The sequence below is a fragment of the Sceloporus occidentalis genome, unplaced genomic scaffold (assembly GCF_023333645.1).
Source record: "Sceloporus occidentalis isolate IW3139 unplaced genomic scaffold, rSceOcc1.0.p SCAF_25, whole genome shotgun sequence".
Taxonomy (NCBI): Eukaryota; Metazoa; Chordata; class Lepidosauria; order Squamata; family Phrynosomatidae; genus Sceloporus; species Sceloporus occidentalis.
In genome coordinates, this window is record NW_028317005.1 from 11,043,428 (window position 1) to 11,064,034 (window position 20,607).

A 20,607-nucleotide genomic window follows, 5' to 3' on the forward strand; every position below is an offset into this window, starting at 1 on the left:
CGCTCCAGGCGCCGAGTGGTTTTCGCTTACCAAGCTGTCAGTACCCGCTCGGCTTCCCTCTCTCTCTCCTCTGCAGCGAGTCTCCCTGTTCGGTCTCGGTGCCGGCTTGTAATGCTGAGTGCCGGAAGATTACCTCATTTCTGGCGCTCAGCATTACAAGCCAGCACCGAGACCGAACAGGGAGACTCGCCGCAGGACTGCTGAAAGGTAAGTACAAGGGGGGGGTAAGGGTAGATAATGGGGGGGGGCGGCAGGGACGGAGGGAGAGGAAGGGTAGATAAGGAGGGGGGGCGGCATTTTTAAATTCGCCCCAGGTGGCATTTTGACTTGGGCCGGCCCTGCTTGCAAGGCCTCAGATGTCAATTACTCTGATCTAGTAACATCTAAAGGAAGAACCTTTGAGGTTCTGGAAGCTCTGAAGTCACATCCGCTTCTAGAAGCAGAAGGGATTGAAAGGGGTGCAGTGACACACCTTGCTGCCCCTCGCCCATAGGGCTGGTAGCTTAAACATATTATTCTATGAATGATGGCCAATTAAACGGTATCCTAAATATGGTTTAGATGACCACCATTTCAGCTATTTTAATTCATTTTAAATACCTAAACATAAATCATCTGCAATCTGTTAGTGTGCAGGAAATATAGCTATATTGATCTGGAAGCTATTACAATATACCATGTGCTCAATGGAACATAAAAATATCCATGGTAATGTAATTTAAGCTATTCCTAGTGTTTCGGTATCGGCATACTAGAAAGCATTGGAAGTATTGGGCATCGGTGAAAGTTGTACTGCAGACAATGAGTATTGTGTAGGGATTGCCTGTGTGGGTGGCTGTATAACCGACAATCTGCCGGGATGGAAATGTTTGCGTTTGTGTTAACCCTCTGTTTAATACCTTTCAGCGAGCACATTGTGCCATCTGCACAGATCGGATCTGGGGGCTGGGAAGACAGGGCTATAAATGCATCAACTGTAAGCTCCTGGTTCATAAGAAATGCCACAAACTTGTTACCATAGAGTGTGGACGTCACACTATAGTTGTAAGTAGCGATTGTCACTACAGTATGTATGTCTGGCTGATCTTTCGCACTAGCGGGCTGTGTACACTACACTACATTGCATTAATTGGGCGCTGGATTTCTCACTAGCTCCTCACATCTTTGGTGCAATCTGCGAACCAAGTAATGAAAGGAAACAACGTCTAAAATTAGCACGGCAAACTTTGCATTCTTCCAATGGTCTTTTCTTTTCATTGAATTATATTATGTAGTCTTATACTTCTTTGTGTTGGAGGTAAATCATCACACATTTGTAATCCATGATGCCAGGGTTGGAGGGGAGGGAGGCATGATTTTAATTTACCACTTTTGATGGTGTTTGGTGGGCAAGCTTGTGACATGTGCTAGATTTGGGTGATGTGCCTGCTATGGGGTTCCTCTGTTTATCACACAGAGAACTGGTAGGACACTCATTCAGCCCCCCCCATTCAGCTGCAGTGCCCCCCCCCCCCCCGCATTGTCTGATTTACAGGACACTCTTGGTTGTATCTTAAGACCCCCTGGAACAAGCCAAGGAGCTGGAGGGCAGGACACAATGAAAAAATTCATATAGAACATTTGGCTGAATCCCTACATGCATTCAAGTGCATATGATGGCTGAAGTGTCATTCAACCTTCCATTAACATAACCTTAAGTTATAGAGATTTATTGCATGTTGCCTTGTTGAGCACTAGTTCAATTTGTACTATCAAAAATGAAATGTTATAAATGCATGATTATTTTTATATATATATATATATATATATATATATTCCATCTATTTGCTGTGAACCAGCAGTGTTTCTTCTCCATGGGGAAAAACGGCTGATAACAGTATACAAATACAGGGTGTGTGTCTGATATCGCACTTATTCAGCCCTCAGGTATAACGACATCTGCATTTAGGATTGTGAAAAATCCAGCATCGTGTGATGTAACCTGTGCAATAGCCGGAGGAAATAAACATCTAACATACCTTTTTTATGTTTATCAGGTGTATAAAAGCAACGCGTATAGACCTATACACTAGAGTATACTTACTTAAGTTCACATTAAATTGGACCTTATTTTGTTATACCTTTTAGTGACAGCCCCTCAATGGTCTCCTCCAATTCAGCTCCAAAAGCACATGCTGAAAATACATTGTAGAACGTGCAGTCATATTTCCAAGATCATTTTAAACAGACTACAAACATGTGAAGCGTTAAAGTGTGTAAAAATACATTGTTTGTTATTGCAGGAACCAATACTCCATATGGAACAATCAGGAATTCATCCAGAACACAACACTCCAGGTACAAACATCTAAATAGTCTTTAATGGTGGGAATGTGTAGTTCACAGAAGCTGCGGTTAAACTGGGTTTTCTGGTTAAAGGGACAGTATAATGTTCAGGACATCCTCACTCAAAAAACTAAAATGCATATTGAAGTATCTTTATGAATACTTTCATATGCATTCTTTAAAAATGAAGGAACCTATCTTAGATAGAAGCTGCAGCTCCCCTGCTGGTGGTCTGATTATAGCCACTGATTGTTTGCATGAAGCAAACAATCTTCTGCAGAATCCCATCATGAATGATACAGAATGACAATTTAAAGGGTTTATCAAGTTGGCCATCAAGTGCATAATGGGGCTGGAGTGTCCCTTTAAATATTCGATTTTCACTGACCCTAAGCTTTGTAATTTCATTGAATTATGCCCAAAGTAAGTAAAATATGTTCCTGTCTTATGTTCCGTCCGGCTACCCTGAACATTTTTCCCATCTGAATGTAAAACCACACAGCAATCAAATAAGAACAAATATCGACAATGTCTTAGAGCATTGTAGTAAATCCACTTATCAGTCTGTAAGTGTGAACGAAGCCTGAACGCTCTGAGATTTCAATTTGTAAAGCGTTTATTGTAGAACAGATGGGCATATCTGTAACAGAATTCCTTCTTTTGAAGTATAAAATGGAACCAGTTAATGTCATTCAACTTATCGATCTTTAAGTTTGTTTAGAAGGATTGTGTTACTAAAACAGATACATTTGCGTTCATTCAGCTATTTTACTTTTTTATATTTTATTTGCAGATTTATCTTACCGGCCCAAAAGCCAGGACAGTTTGGACCAACTTGGTGAAGAGAAAGAGGTAAAGTTTCTTAACGTTCTTGACGCTATTTGCAGCCTTGGAACTTGCTAATCGTATAATACATATTCGCATATTCGTGTGTGTGTGTGTATGTATATGTGTATATATATATATATATATAATATAATATATCACACGCATACATACACATATGTGTGAGGGTGTTTGCACATCTGAATTTTAAGGCCCGCTGTGTTCCTTCACATTGCTACACGCGCCCGTAAAGCATGTCAGGCTGGAGTTTTATTTTTGCTTAAGTTCTGCCGGCCGACGGGTTCCCTCCAGAGTTGTGTAATGTTTCCAGGAAAGTAAAACATTTGTTGGACTCGCAAGTAGCATCTTGGCCAGTGACTGTGTGAGCTATTGGTTCTACGGAGTAAAGTCATCTACACATTGATTCCCGCACACGAAAAGCCCTTATCTAAGCGAACTGAGTCCTGTCACTGACCATCATTAGACGTTTGGCAGGGTTGAGAAAGAACTGCAAGAAGCTGTTCGGTAAAGATATGATCGGACAGCTCTAACAAAGCAGCCTTTCCAGATCATATCTGCCCGCAGGTGACAGAAGATAATGAGGGGTATTCACCAACTGACGAACTGACGTTTCCACTCGGGCATCACGATGTATAATGAAGGGCCGGTCTCACTAAGTGTCTCCAGCTAGAAGGTCTGAACTGGCACCGCACAATGTAAAGCTATTGTAGGGAAATTAATTGAAAGTGACGAAATTAACTTAACGTTTTGCAAGACTGACTCAGCTCCCAGATCGGCGCGAAACGCGTTGGGTGGCTTTCTTCATGCCTCCGATGTGAGATGTCGGGGGAGCAGTTAAGGCCTGAATGCCGTGCTCTTTATTAGCAATTTGGCTTATTAACTGGAAACGTCCAGTGTAAATATGAATACATGCGACAGGTTGACAAACCGCAAACCTCTCAACTATAGCCCTAGAAGTGGATCTCTTTCCAGTACCTTTTGGGCTCTTCACAATCACCCACTTTCTGGATAATTGGCATAGGGCGAGATCGTAAACAAAATGTTTACAAGCTTACACTTCGTACCAAGTTCTAAACTAATTCCAACTTTATATGGAGATAATTCAGAGTTTACAACGTATTTAGGGGATTCTTCATTAACCAAGCTAATAGCTGGTTGGCTGGTTGATTTAAATGTCAGTTGTTCAGAACACTAGGTTGACTTTCATTATACTTCTAGGGTTAGAATGACGATTGACATAGTGACGATTCTGATTTTTTTACTGAAAGGCCGGAGTCCCTTTTTATCTTTTATGTTCATCTGCAAATATGACCATTATTTATACATCATCTTTTCTATAGATCAGACCCCCAGATGTACCTGGTCTGTTACCTCATTACCCATGTCTCTTGTTAGATTATTTTTTAAACTTTAAAATTAAGCTAAATATAGAATCAAAGGGGCAGAGTGAATGGCCTTTCAGTAGAGGTAGAACACGTTCATATAGTAAGGTTGGAGGTCACTTTAGCTTAGTGTATTTTCACCTCTTTAACCCCTTGATGACAATTGCCAGTCCGGGCACGTCACGGAAATTCAAGTCGATAACAATCGCCTCCTAAACTTAAATGGTGTCGCTGGAATGCCTCGATCAGGAGGCATCCAGCGACACCAAACACTTACCTGGGGATGGACTGTGACCGCTCCGGAGAGCGGTCACAGCCGCAGCTGCCGGTGATCTTCGCCATCAGCAAGATGGCGGCGGTCCGGGAAAATTCAATAAAGAAAAACAATAAAGTCTAAAAAGTTCGCTAGACGGTCTCCAGACCCTCTAGAGAACTCTGACTCCACTTGCAGGTTGAATACAGGTACTGCATTCAACCATGCAAGTCAATGGAGCTCAGCTTTCTAATCACAGTGTGATTAGAAAAAATAAATTAAAAATAAAATAAAATTAATAATAATTAGAAAAAAAATAGTAAAAAACCAGTAAAATGTAAAAATAATTTCCCACTGATGTCACTATCAGGGGAACCTTTAAGTTGAAAAAAAATGTTAAAAAAATAAAAAAAGGCAAAAAATAAATAAATATATATATATATATATATATATATATATATATATATATATATATAAAAAAAATATATTTTTGTCCTAAAATTAGCATATTAGCTTAAAACAATTCTCGCATGGAAAGAGTTAAAATACTGGCATATTAAATGCCCATGGGGTGTCTACTTTTAAAAAATGTATGATTTGATGGGGTAAATTGAATTGGCTGGGTTCAACAAGGTCCCAATTAACACGGGGGGAAGGATGGCCACACATCTAATTTCCAATTAGAAAAATGCACACGTACCAAATGTGGCCTTTTAGTTCCCCCCAAAAATGACAAACCCATGCATGTGGGGTATCACTGTACTCAGGAGATGTTGCTGAACACATATTGGGGTGTCGTGTGACAGCGGCATATACCAGGAGCTGTAAATTCATACATAAAGTAGGTGTGTGTGTGGGAAAAATACACACACAAAAATACTACTGCAAACTTTGAAAAAATGCTGGTGGTAAAATGTGTGCATGCAAAGAGTTAAAATACCAGCATTTAAAATACCCTGGGGTGTCTAGTTTTCAAAAATATATGGTTTTGTTGGGCACACTGAAATGGCCCCGGCTCAAAGATGTACCAAATAGGGCATGGGCAGTGGATCCCCAAATGCCAAAGTTCAACATTGAAAAATGTGCATGCCCCAAATGTGGCCCTTTTGCCCCCGAACAGCCAGGCAAAATCATTCATGTGGGGTATCACTGCGCTCAGGAGATGTTGCTGAACACATATTGGGGTGTTTTGTGATAGTGACATATGCGAGAACTTTTTAATTCATACCTGAAGTAAAATGTGTGTGACAAAACAAATGCAAAAAAATGACTATCACAAAGTTTGACAAAGACTGGTGGTAGATATGGTGCATGGAAAGAGTTAAAATACTAGCATTTGAAATACCCTGGGGTGTCTAGTTTTCAAAAATATATAGCTTTATTGGGCACACTGAAATGGCCCGGCTCAAAGATGTACCAAATAGGGCATGGGCAGTGGATCCCCAAATGCCAAAGTTCAACATTGAAAAATGTGCATGCCCCAAATGTGGCCCTTTTGCCCCCAAACAGCCAGGCAAAATCATTCATGTGAGGTATCGCTGTACTCAGGAGATGTTGCTAAACACATATTGGGGTGTTTTTTGATAGCGACATATACCAGAACCTGTTTATTCATACCTAAAGTAAAATGTGTGTGAAAAAACAAATGCAAAAAAATTACTACCATAAAGTTTGACAAAGGCTGATGGTAGAATTAGTGCTTGGAAAGGGTTAAAATACCAGAATTTGGAATACCCTGGGCTGTCTAGTTTTCAAAAATATATGATTTGATGGGGTAAATTGCATTGGCCGGCTTCAAAGATACCCGAAATGGCACATGGGGGGAAGAATTACCAGATTTGGAAAAAATGGCTTTGAAATAGCAAAACGCTACCTGTACTTATTGCTCCATAACGTGCAGAAAATAGCAAAAAAACATAAAAACATTGGGTATTTCTAAACTCAGGACAAATAGTAGAATCTATTTAGCAGGTTTTTTTATTACCTTTTATAGATGAGTAAAAGATTTTTCAACTAAAAGTTAGAAACAGTCATTTTTTTCTAAATTTTTCACCATATTTTATACTTTTTTTAATAGTAAATAATATGATACAATCAAAACAATGTCATCTAAAGAAAGCCCTTCTTGTCCTGAAAAAAACAATATCTAATGTGTGTGGGTTCAGTAAACGGGAAAGAAGAAAATTACAGCTAAACACGAGCAGCGCAGAAATGTTAAAACGGCCATTGTCACGAAAGGTCCAAAAAGTAAAATCAGCCTTTGTCACGAAGGGGTTAAAGGATCATGTCTAGAACATAAACATTTGTCTAGAAGGACTGTTATCTCCTTTCCTACACAGCAGTGTGCATTCTCGGCCTCACAAGTTGTATAGGAAATACTATTAATGTACACTTTGATATTTCCGATGGCTATGGGAGAGACTGAATTTAAGGGGAATGACTGTGGAAGATTCTATAGTAAAAAAAAAAGTCTTTAATCGTTCCAGCGGCTTAAATTTACCATTTCAACTGTAAATATCCCCGAACCACAAGAGACGGCCGGCTGATCGATGTGCCCCAGGAGTAATAAACCTTCTAATTGAAGTCTGATGTAATCATACTCTTGCTAATCTTCTCAGTACAAACATATGTGCCTAGCCGCAATACCGTGATTGGGCATACATAGTCAGAGAGAATAACGGACCTGAATCTGCAAAAGAGCAAAACGCTACTCATATACGCATTAATTTCATAAATGAACAGGGAGCGGGTTGAAATTTCTTACCAGCATGTTACGAGAAAGAGATAGGCACACAACTTGGGACTGTCTCTTACCATACTTAAGACAGCTGGCATATACATATATGTGTGAAAAACACTGAATCCTGCTAATTACCATGGTTCTGGCCGCCATTTCCCTTACTCTGATACCAGTCACCTGGGGTACCAAAGCTTGCCCATCTCTCATGTGATAGACGTGCGAGGACAATAACAGCAGAGGGTCTACGTATTGGGCTTCTAAATAAAGATCTACGGCTATAGCGAGGAATTCCTTTTACCTTCATACCAGTTACATGGTCGTTTAATTCTAGAAAGAAGGTAATGTCCACCGGGGCCTCCTGCTGCGTACAAAGCTCTTCTATCCAGCTGACTGAATGCAGTAGATATCGATTGCCGGAGCATGCCATCGTCTAATGCCGTCAAACTTTCTACAGGAACACTTTTTTCATGTCGTTATTCCTGAATCCAACGTCCCATTTCTCCGGCAGCTTGGACGCAAACTCAATAGCCGGAGCGCAGCTTTTCAGACACATTAATAGGAAAGCGTCTTCATTCATTTCTTTGAACTGTCCCCTTTTGTAGGCAACGAACAGCACGGAGAGCGGCAAGTCCCCCTCCAGCTTGGGCCTGCAGGACTTTGATCTGCTGCGCGTTATCGGAAGGGGCAGTTATGCTAAAGTTCTTCTGGTGCGGCTGAAGAAAACCGAACGCATATATGCCATGAAAGTGGTTAAAAAGGAGCTGGTTAACGATGATGAGGCAAGTGCCAATGTTAACTTTTTTGTTAGCGTGTGCTACACTCATTAATGTGGCTGTATAGCTCAGAATAGTGCAAATGTAGCCTCATGGCTTTAGCAGGAGGGCAACTCCCATCAATCTTAGCCATGAACAGTTCAGTTTTGTCAGTCAAGCAGTGGTTTAAATATTTCCATCCTTTAGCTCATACTTTTTCGTATTGTTAGATGGGATATGTTGCCCATTTAATTCTTTAAAAGTTTGAGTGGTAGCTCTTTGGTATAATTTTTTTTATTATAATTTATATTACATAAAATATATGAAATGTGTTTTAGCATTGTAGTCTGTAGCATGCGTATGCGCGCTGATCCCCCTTTTCTGCTACTTGTAACTACTGACCTCTTCAACAGCTCCCCATTTATAATGTGCTTCAAGGAGATGGGCTTACCTATTGGTGTCGTGTGTGTGTGTGTGTGTGTGTGTGTGTGTGTGTATATAAATCATCTAACCAGGCAACTGTCTCCACACCGCGAGAGCCTTCATGGTAATCAATACAGCTATATAATACAGCTAGATAGAATATGCTATATAGCGGCACATTTTGACTATAGGCATATTTACATGGCTTCATTACACTCGTGTGCTTGTGACACCTTTTTTGTTCTGTGTTTATGTAGAAATATTTATTATACAAGTATGATTTATTTTTATTTTTAATCGGGTTTCTGTCATCCCAGCTTAAAAGTTCTGATTTTGTTTTTAAATAGGGGTGACATATTGTCAATTATGGAACAACAGTATGGAAGGTGTTGCATAGCAGAGCCTTTTTATCTGCTTCACAGCGTGATTACACCCTTTGGAATGTTTTTTTTAGTGTATACTAAAACATCTCCCTGCAATGCAGTTTCAGCGTATATATATATATATATATATATATATATATATATATATATATATATATATATATATATATATATATATATATATATATATATATATATATATATATATATATATACTACCTGGCAAAAAAAGTGAAAGACGAACGTTAAATATAAAAGCCCGTTTCTGCCTAGGCGTGCGAGAAATTATATATATATATATATATATATATATATATTATTATCCTTTATTTATATAGCGCCAACAGTTTACGCAGCGCTTAATACAATACATAAATTAAAGGGATATGACAAGACAAGAATTGACAGACTAAGACAAACCGATACATTTGGTGGAGAGAGCCCTGCTCGCAAGCTTACAATCTAGAGGGAAATGGGGTGACAAACATAAGGCATAGAGAAAGGGTGAGAGGTATTGTGGGGGTTGTATCAATGACAAGGAAGTTCTAGCAGCTAAGATGGTATGCTTCTCTGAAGAAGTGGGTTTTTAGATGTTTCTTGAAAGTTGGGAGGGAGGGAGAATGCTGAAGGTTCCTTGGGAGAAGATTCCAGAGATATGGGGCAGCTCGAGTGAAATCTTGTAGACGGGAAAAGGAAGAGGTGATGAGTGAGGAGGAGAGCCTTAGCCCATGGGAGGAACGTAGGGATCGAGTAGGAGAGTATTTGCTAATGAGGTCAGAAATGTACGGAGGAGCAGTATTATGGATGGCCTTATATGTCAGTACCAGGATCTTAAATTTAATTCTAAAGGTAATTGGGAGCCAGTGGAGGGTTTCACAGAGGGGGGAAGCAGAAGAGGAGCGACGTGCAAGGAAGATGAGCCTAGCAGCCGCATTAAGGATAGACTGTAGAGGAGAGAGTCGAGACAGTGGAGTGCCAACCAGAAGAGTGTTGCAGTAGTCAAGACGGGAAATGATAAGGGAATGAACGAGTGTTTTTGTGGATTCTTGGGTGAGGAACGGGCGGATACGAGAGATGTTTTTTAGGTGCAAGCGGCAGGATTTGGCGAGGGACTGAATGTGAGGGATGAAGGAGAGGTTTGAGTCAAGGATGACCCCAAGGCATTGGGCCTGGTTAGTAGGAGAGATAGTCGTGTTGTTAATGGTGATAGAGAATTCAGGTAGTGGAGTGGAGATGGAGGGAGGGAAGATAATGAGTTCAGTTTTAGAAAGATTAAGTTTCAGGTAGTGTTGTGACATCCATGAAGAAATATATATATATATTTCTCGCACGCCTAGGCAGAAACAGGCTTTTATATTTAACGTTCGTCTTTCACTTTTTTTGCCAGGTAGTCCTAGTTCTGGTAACAGATGCCTTTTTAATTGGCCTTTTTAATTTATGGATGTCCAAGTGATGAACCCACTCATCGGTCCTCCACAAAAGCATTCAAGTGGCTCTTGATAGAGTGACGTAAACCCCAACAGGAGTTTAGTTCCAGAATAATACAACTTGTCTACTTAGCCCTCTAATAGCTCAAAATAGCATAAGAATAACATTTGGAGCACCTCAGCCGGCACATTTAAATTAAAATAGGCAAACAGGCCTGCCTGTGATAGCATATATCCTGCCGTTCAGTGATGAGGTTCCCGCTGTTATCTTTATAAATGATGCTGTAATGTGATAGTGTTTTTTGGTTTTTTTTTGCTATCTTTTCCATGATTCTTCTGGAAATGGTAAACATGGATTTTTCCAGATTTCTACAATTATATATTTCTTCAAGATACCAGGTGTTGAATTTTCATGGCCTGCGCCTGCGAATCTTTACTCGGTTCTTCGTTCTTACTTCTGCCTTTCCCCCTCCTCTTGATGTGTAGGATATTGATTGGGTTCAGACAGAGAAGCATGTGTTTGAACAGGCTTCAAACCACCCATTCCTTGTTGGATTACACTCTTGCTTCCAAACAGAAAGCAGGTAAGATTTACTGCTTAGTATGGATTTTTTACTTTTGTCCATGATGACCTACCAACTTGAAAGAACAGCGATATCCCGTCTGTTGATGGGTCCCTAGGTTGCTGGATCAGACTTTATACAAAGTTAGCTAGTTTAGATGAAACATGACACAAGCTCCTCTATGCTCAACATTTTCAAGATATTCACATTTTATCGACCAAGAAGAAGGTCCGGGAAGGCCTCTTCATGTACCTAGAGAAGCTAATTATTTCTATGTTTTGTTAACGCAGTGAAAACAGATTCTACAGGGACTTACAAATAGAGTTATACAAAGTAATGCCATATTTAACCTGTTCACTACCCTATGGATGTACAGTGAACAAAAGGTGTGGCAAGATTACCCTCAGGACGTACTTGTATGTCTCACTTTTTCACATTGGCAGGGACACCAGGCTGTTTATTGACTCCCAACTAGAGGACTGCATTGGGAGGCGGGTCCCGCGGGACCCGCCAAAAAACTTGCGGGCGCGGGCGGTCTTGCTGGGGCTGCGGGCGGTCAGACACTGTACCTGCGGGTCCCGGTAATCCCACGCAGTCCCGCAAGGCTGCCTTCTTGCTGCTCCCTTAGTGTCTCCTAGTTTGCTCCGCCCAGGAACAAAACGGAGTCACGTGATGTGACATCACTTCCTGTGACTCCGCCTTGTTCCTCGGCGGAGCAAGAGAAGAGACGCCGTGAGGGAACAATTTTTTTTTTAAATTACATCCCATTACCCTAGCACTTAATGTAAAATGTATAAACCCCCACCCCTGTTCACTACCCCCAAACCCCTTAACAAGAAGTATCAAAATACTACCCTATAGGGTTCTATGTAATGGATGGATGGGTCCCTCTAGAACATCTTTCTGTGTTTTCAAATTGAAGCAATAATTTGTGTATAATTTGTGTGGGTACATCAAACAGAGAAAATGGGAATCTTAATTAAACCAACAATGGGGAAAAAATTGGTTACGTAGGGTGCTAAACAAACACTCCCCAGAGCTTACAGCATGTGGCGTCAAAATGACACTGTCTGCACTCACATCTTATAAATGGCAAACGTAGCTCTAAGTGAGGGCGATGTGATGGAGGCAGATATGTCGGAGCTGGAAGAATACCGTTAAAAAATGGAACAATTGGTATGAATAATAATAAAATCATCAACGTTTTCAGTGCTGGATTCAGCTTTGATTGCATCTCCGATGCGACAGTTTCGCTGTCAGTAGCCAGCCCTGCCCTAACAGGCATAGTAAATCATTTTGTGTTTAGTGGGATTACCGTCATCGGGTGATAGATGGGGTGTTGTGTGATGGTGATACCGTGCCGCGGGTCTACATTCATCCTTCCCTCCTTTTTTTTTTTTTTTTTGTCTTTCAGGCTGTTTTTTGTCATTGAGTATGTCAACGGCGGGGACCTGATGTTCCACATGCAACGTCAAAGAAAACTTCCAGAGGAGCACGCAAGGTCTGTTTTAATTGGGAGCAGCGCAAATAACAAGCTGCCTTTATTAATGTTGGTTTAGTAAGGCGCTTCATCCGTTTCATTCCCGCACTCTGCCTGTGAAATTACGAAATGATTGAAATGGAAATGGCATCGTGATAAAAGAATCCATTCGGAGTAACGAAGCTCGTGTAATAGAGAGATACTTTGTAGCATGCAAACAGGATTTATTCGGCAAATATGTCACGCGTTGGTTGTTAACGGTGCTTCTGTGTAATAGACTTGTGATTTTCTGCCCCTAGGTTTTATTCTGCAGAAATCAGTCTGGCATTAAACTACCTTCACGAGCGGGGGATTATTTATAGGGATTTAAAGCTGGACAATGTCTTATTGGATTCTGAAGGCCACATAAAGCTTACCGACTATGGCATGTGCAAGGTGAGGAAATGCTTTATGCCTCCTGTCAACTCTACTGGTTTTCGGACCCTTCAATTCCGACAACGTAATAAAGAAAATGCCCTCCTTTATCAAGTTTACGCGTTCAAATCAAAAAGAAATTGACCCCTACATTACTGCGTCCAAAATTAAGATTTCAATAACCAAGCGCTGTGTTTTTGTGTAGCCCAATGTATCAAGGTTTTCTGTGAAACTTCTGAGTTTCTTGGGAACAGTGAAAAATCTTAACTTTTCAAATTGACCCCTGGTGTCTTATGGCCCCCGACATTTTCTTTCTTAATTCTGTCAATGCAAGATGGAGGACAGTGTGTCAAAAACCATGGCTACCTGGAGTTTTGTCCATTTCAGATATACTATAACCAAGCCGCACTGAAATCCTTAATTCAAATATTATTGATAAAATAATAATTTGGTGGCGTCTTAAAATGAATCGCCACATGTGGTAGGATGCTGCTGTTCCCTGCTACATACTAGAAAATATAAACGTTCCATAAAACGTATTTTATTATTTAGAAGAAAAAGGCATTTTGCCTATGTGTTAGCGTGTGTGTGTGTGTGTGTGTATATACCGTATTTGCTCGATTATAAGACGACCCTGATTATAAGACGACCCCCCAAATCTGAATATTAATTTAGGAAAAAAAGAAAAAGCCTGAATATAAGACGACCCTATAGGAAAAAAGTTTTACCAGTAAATGTTAATTATCTAAACTATTTTTTTTTAATACAAGCTATGATTGAGAAAAATATATTTTGGTTTTATTTCCTTCTGTTTTCCAACCTGCCCCCCAGTTATGCACATCTGCCCCAGAAATGCCTTATACCCCCTATATGCCACTGTGCCCCATGATATGCCTTTTAACCCTATATGCCACTGTGCCCCATGATATGTCTTTTGACCCCCTATGTGCCACTCTGCCTCCAGAAATGTCTTATACCCCTATATGCCACTCTGGCATTTAGAGGGTTAAAAGGCATATTATGGGGAAGAGTGGCATATAGGGAGGTTTAAGGCATTCAGGAGGTAGAGTGGCGTATAGAGAGTTAAAAAGGCATTTCTGGAGGCAGAGTGGCATTAAGGGGGTTAAAAGGCATTTCACAGAGCACTCTGCCTCCAGAAATGCCTTATGCCCCCCATTTAACACTCCCCCGACCCCCCCCCCGACCCCCCCCCCAACTTACCGGTGCTTCTGACTTCCCTGTCATGTAGCCGGGGCAGCGTGTAGATCCCACGCACTTACGCTGCAGCCGGCTGTCAGAGATCAGAGTTCCCCGCACCGGTGCGGGGAACTCTGATCTCTGACAGCCGGGGAAGGTCTGCGCGATGGACGCAGACAACCCCCACTGCTAGCCACACCTCCTTCCTGCTGCAGCGGAAGTTGTCTATGCGAATCTCGTAGACATCTACACTCTGCCCCAGCTACACACCCGGGACTCAGAAGTAGCAGTAAGTGGTCCGGGGGAGGGGGGGGGAGACAGGAGGATCCGGTCTCATAGTCAGACCTGTTTGAGGTCTGATTATAAGACGACCCCGATTATAAGACAAGGGGTATTTTTCAGAGCATTTGCTCTGAAAAAAACCTTGTCTTATAATCGAGCAAATACGGTATATATAATATAATATATATCATATGTATTATTGAGAGACTTCCCAGGGATATACTGTTTATGCCCAGTAGGGAAGTTGCTGATTACTCCTAAATTTTCAGCAGTAAAAACAAATTGAAAGTTTTATATTCATTTATTTATGCACTGTATGTGTTTATGGGGAAATCTTCATGATTGCCATGCAGTCTACTTGGGATTTCGAAAGGTCACAACGAATTGATGTAACATATTGGGTCTCGTCCAGCTAAATATGTTATGGGAATGCTCAGAACGTTAAGGCTTCTCAATGTAATTGTTTTATTTGTTTTTAAGGAAGGGCTGCGGCCAGGAGATACAACCAGCACGTTCTGTGGGACACCAAATTATATAGCTCCAGAAATCTTACGAGGGGAAGATTATGGTAATCATCCAGTCTGGCTCTTTGTAGTTTTAATGCCCTCACGGCTACAGGCATGTTCTGCGGAGTTCTGCCATAGATGAAGTCCATCAGCACTCATGTTCTCTTGTGTTTATTACATACACACGGCATACAATTATTTCAAAGCAGATAAAATGAACACAGCTAACAGGAATCTGTATTCCAGCTCCACGGGTGAAATTTAGACGTGTTATTGCTGTTGTTTAGTTGATGATGGCAAAGAGTTCATGTTTATTAAGGCATATCTCTCCTTTGTTGTCAAAGCGGAATGAATCTGCTCTTTAGACTGGTGTTTTAGTGATTTGCTTTTCTGTGTGATGAAGGTTTCAGTGTGGACTGGTGGGCTCTGGGGGTCCTGATGTTCGAAATGATGGCTGGAAGGTCTCCATTTGATATTGTTGGCAGCACGGATAATCCTGACCAAAACACAGAGGATTTTCTTTTCCAAGGTAACGATTCTCCCTTTTTCCGGAGGAGTAATCTCTCGTACAATGTGTAGTTCGCTAAACCGCGCTGCATACAGAAGTGCTACTGCGTTTGGTTTCAATACTAATTCTGGGGGAAAAAAATCACAATTATATATATATATATATATATATATATATGTATATCTCTATCATATATTATAGATGTGTGTGTGTGTGTGTTTTCTACTCACCCATTGGTATAGATTCCGTGGATGATTTGTGGTTGTGCAGTGTTGTTGACCCATTGGATTTGAATATTATATTTTTTACCAATTATTTTTCTAAAATTGTGTATGTAGAAATACTTTGATTACATTTTGTTTTTATTCTCTAGTTATTCTGGAAAAGCAAATCCGTATTCCAAGATCTCTCTCTGTTAAAGCAGCCAGTGTATTAAAGAGCTTTCTTAACAAGGTAAGCGGCAGAACGTGTTTTGTTTTCTTGTAATGTCTGTTTATCGCATGCTGCCGATATGCTTTATTGCAGTGTTTTTTATTATAGATAATTTGTTGTTGTTAAACCTTTTAGGAACCCAAAGACCGCCTTGGCTGTCATCCACAGACAGGATTTGCTGACATTCAGAATCACCAGTTTTTCCGAAATGTTGACTGGGACCATGTGAGTAACGTTGCCTATCATTAGTATTACTTATTGTTTTATATAGCGCTGTCAGATTCCGCAGAGCTGTACAAAGGGTAGACAGGACATAACAAGTTATATATGAAATAACAAGATGGCATACGGTAACAGGTGAGGAGGGCCCTGCTCAAATGAGCTTACGATCTAAAGGTTGCACAATAAGTGACTCTTAACCACTGTGTGACATGGGCCAATCCTAGACCTGTCAATATAAAACCTCACATGATACATTAATGTTCCCACAAATCCCACAAAATCCCAATATTCCCAGTTTAATCATCGGCTGGCTGTGTCCTTTGAGGTACAAGGGCTATAACAAACTACTGGTTTAATGTGCCGTGCTACACCCAGTGCTTATACGGCAGTTCTCTGCTTACGTGAAAGCCCCCTGTTGCTCCCTTAGTTACCATATTGTTTGCCCCAGTGATTCTGGATGCTTCACCCCGACAGTTTCTTCTAGCTCCTCGTGCTGTAGGATATGAGGGAGCAACAGGGATGTCCTCTATCACCGCGTGATAGAGCTGTTTGGACATCCAGGGAACCCAAAGAGCTCCGTTTCCATTATTCTAATTACAGGTTGATAAATGTATTTGTTTATTATACGGCTCTCGCTGAACAAGGTGACCTTGTTTTCTGCGCCTGAAATGTCAGGCCATAAATTACCGGGAAATAAAGCCTTACACCCTGCCTCATTAATTGAAGCATGAGGCCTCCTCGTTCTTTGCGATGTCCCGGTGGCCACACAAAAACCCTGCGACTTCTTATATGACGGTTTCTTCTATTTCTTTGTTTCAGATGGAGCAAAGGCAAGTCGTTCCTCCCTTTAAGCCCAACATATGCGGGGAATTCGGATTGGATAACTTTGACGCGCAGTTCACGAATGAGCCTGTCCAGCTCACTCCCGATGATGAGTATGTGATCTTATGTTTTAACAAGTGTCGTTTTTCCAGAGTTTTACCTGCTTTTATTTTTAAGCGTGGATGCTGGGGATGTGTTCTGGAGAGTCATTACCATAAGGTGACAAGCCAGGCTTGTGTATCGGGATTTCATTAACATTTAGATGTGTTGCTGCGTGACTCTTGGTGATGACATGTAGGGTATTAGTTAAAGGGACAGTAAAATGATTCGGTTTTAAATACCATAGAGTTGTTCTCGGATCAATTTATAACTATATATTGTCATGTCGTGGTAGCCTTTAAAAATTGCTTGTGTGTGCGCATGCATACAAAGTATACCTCTGCCAATAGAGACTTTATTTAACTGCTCGCCATAATCTATAGAATCCTGTTGTGTAAACGTCTTATGAAAATATATGGGCCTTGACTTCTGCATCATTACGTTGCAGATGGCTCACATTTTAGATAAAAATCTTTGATGAGAATGGTCCTTTCCCAGGGGTTGCATGAGCTGCCTTGGAATTAAGGCATATTTTATTTGGGCATCAGGTTTATGGGAAAACCTTCGTTTTCTGTACAGTGGACTTCGAGTGGCCGCGGTGTCTTGGTCTCCTTCCACTATGGTCATTTTATTCCAGACATTATTCCAGTGCATGGTCCCCATATGGTGACTGATGCGTCATGTTGGCAAAGTTAATAATAACCGTTGGTGCCTGGTGTCCAGAACCATTTTTGCAGAATTTTGTATGTTTTAGTTTAGTATTTTAGGGCACCTTTTATACAGTTCAAGAAATTCTGACATTCTAGAAAAACATTAATATAATGGGGTTGCTGAAACTAAAAGATGCAACTTGCCTAAAATCAATCAGAAATCTAATATTTTTTCCCCCCGATGAATTGAAAACACGACGTTAACCTTGACGTACTGACACCTCACATCTATGGATCTGCTTTTGTTCTAAAAGCACATTCCTAGATCCCAGAATATCCTTTACACATCAATCTATGGCGTGATTCTTTCTTCTAAAACCTGACGATCGCCATTGCGTTTGATCCTGGTAACAGGCCCCCTACGTGGGGAGATTATTAACCGTTTAACACTTTGAGTTTGCGGCTCATTAAAGGTATTCATCATTTTTTCTCCTTTTTCTTACTTTAAACAGTGATGTTGTGAGGAAGATTGACCAGTCTGAATTTGAAGGCTTTGAATATATCAACCCTCTCTTGATGTCTGCTGAGGAGTGTGTATGATTCATTGCACATTGACCGAGCCGGCGACGGGGTCATTCCACCGCACGGTTGTCTGTTCTTCAATACCATCCAGGAATTCACACCGTTCCATACTGTTCTGCCACTGCGTCTTAATGTATATGTGCCATTCATCCGAATCAATGAAAGGGGATCTGTTTGATGCCTGGACCTACTACTGTTAAACACATGCCTTTTTATGATTGTAACTATATTAGCAGGAGGAGGCTGTTGAGCGGCTGCTGTATGTAGATGTAATAGAAGTTGTGCGGCTATCAGGGAACAGGCCAAATCACATTCATTTTTATTTTGGGTAAGACCGGGGTTTGTTTTCTAACTCTTTAGTAGCTGAGTAGGTTTGGGTGCCTTGGGTTTGGGTAAAGTGTCTGTCTGTACAACAGGAGTGCCCTTTAGTCTCACAGGTCAGCCTTAGTAAGCCACATATGCTAATGTAACAAAACTCCGTCATGTTTGGAGCATGTGGGACGGTTAGTGTTGTATACAGATTTCAGTGGTACCCAGTTTTCCAGTCCAGGCAAAGAATGGACGTATACTTTTTTTTTTTAAATTTAATTTTTCTCCACCAGGAGGGCTTTCATATAAATGAGCAATGTGTCGTCGATGTGCCGATGCATGCTGGTGATGAGTTTTTGTCTGTGCCGGCTACACTGCATGACTTCCCAGGCTTGCCTTGTAAGCTAAAAGAACCCGAAATCTCCCCATAATGTGCACAGTAGGGTATTTCTGGCGCGCATGCAATGCCTGCAGCACCGCTGCTTATTAATCCTCAAATCCCAGTTGTTTACAGCTGTGAAATGAGTCAATTTGGAAACACTAGATCTTCGTGCCATAACACAATGGATATGGAATCACGGCGTTTAACGGCCACGTTAACCCCTACCCACTAAATAAACCCATATGCGTGTTTTGGGGTTTTTTTCTTTTTTTGCTCGCCTTTAATAACCTTTTGTAGGCGGTTGCACACTACCCCTTCTGTTCTCAAGGGTTCAAAGCAATTACGGTAACATTGGACGGTGGAATGCAGCAAAGGAATGAACTATATTGACTTTATTTTCTTCCTTCAGTCCAAAACGCAGTATATTTAAATATATCCCTTTCTAGTACAGTTAGCACATTCACAGCCAAAGAGACTGCTTTCCTCGGAGCGTTAATGTGTTGCAAAGACACGCTGGTGTCACATGATGTTCAGCTGGCGGAGCACATGCCTGGAATACGGGTTATTTACCTGGCATTTGCGCCTTAAAATTTTTTATTTTATGTACAGGCTGTTTGGTACACCTTAAAAAAAATACATTGTGTTTCTACCATGTAAAAAAATGCCACTATTTTCCTCTATATGAAAAACAATTGAATGCTACTGATTCACCGTATGGTCAGACACACAGCGACGATAACCGGAGAGTGACATCCATCGCCTGGCTGGATGAGGGTTTTGGGAGTTGTAAATGATTGCTGTTTGCCTGACCTTTATAACGATCATACTAGAGATAAAACCCCCGCGGCATATCTCCCTCAATGTATAAATGTACCCTAGAAAATAAGATACCTATGGCTTCCTAAGGTGTTTGTCGGGGGGTGGGGGGTGGATTTTTTCCCATCGTTGATGAACTTGCTGCTTTAGAAGCCGTCATATTTCCAGCAGACGTGTTAATGAGTTTCCCTAAATAAGTGTCACGGTTCCTTGACAGAGAGCGGAATACTAACTATAATAATACAACATTAATAATGTTCCTTTTTCAATCTCGATTGGCCACATTGGTATAACCAGGGCAGAAACACGAAAGAGACGCAGCCTCCGTGTAACTTGGCGATGAGAGCCGCCATTATAACGCATCGCCACGTATTCTACCTGGTTGTGTTTAATGGGCAGTCACACGGGATGCGCCCGTTATAAAAGCAAGCCTTTATGGTCATCTGTTGCCCTATATAGTCGTCCTATATGTTATAATATGTATAAGCCCTTACACTGCATCTATTAAGTAGGGTAGTCTGTATAATATGTCTGATAATGTTACACGGCTTCAAGGGTTAATTTAGCATACATCGAGGAGGGATAGGGCCGCACACGCTATCTATAAAGGCCAGGACGTCAAATATTTCATTTCAGCCGTTAACGTTGTACTGAAGATAGCTTTGTGTCACTGAGCACAAGAATAATCCACTGGATCTTTATCTGTAAGCAGCCAGGAGTCTCGAAACCCGCAGGCAATCACCAGCCGGTGCCTGTCCTGTTATTCCTCTTTAGAATGGATATAAGTTACTTGTTTTATTCTTTTTTAAGTG

General features: G+C 41.0%; 1 protein-coding gene across 2 annotated transcripts in view; it reads left to right on the plus strand.

The window, feature by feature from the left end:
• Positions 1 to 18,306, plus strand: part of LOC149300397 (protein kinase C iota type-like) — a 33,553-nt gene extending 15,247 nt beyond the window's left edge. Inside the window, exons 6-18 of one of the 2 annotated variants that reach the window (XM_089485308.1) lie at positions 907 to 1,044; positions 2,283 to 2,337; positions 3,119 to 3,177; positions 8,149 to 8,325; positions 11,018 to 11,115; positions 12,509 to 12,595; positions 12,874 to 13,009; positions 14,948 to 15,035; positions 15,377 to 15,502; positions 15,855 to 15,934; positions 16,049 to 16,138; positions 16,955 to 17,070; positions 18,219 to 18,306. In XM_089485308.1, coding sequence (XP_089341434.1) covers positions 907 to 1,044; positions 2,283 to 2,337; positions 3,119 to 3,177; positions 8,149 to 8,325; positions 11,018 to 11,115; positions 12,509 to 12,595; positions 12,874 to 13,009; positions 14,948 to 15,035; positions 15,377 to 15,502; positions 15,855 to 15,934; positions 16,049 to 16,138; positions 16,955 to 17,070; positions 18,219 to 18,306 — 1,338 coding nt within the window. The remainder of the gene's footprint in view (positions 1 to 906; positions 1,045 to 2,282; positions 2,338 to 3,118; positions 3,178 to 8,148; positions 8,326 to 11,017; positions 11,116 to 12,508; positions 12,596 to 12,873; positions 13,010 to 14,947; positions 15,036 to 15,376; positions 15,503 to 15,854; positions 15,935 to 16,048; positions 16,139 to 16,954; positions 17,071 to 18,218) is intronic. The other variant, XM_089485309.1, reaches the window with a different exon arrangement.
• Positions 18,307 to 20,607: the final 2,301 nt, after the last annotated feature.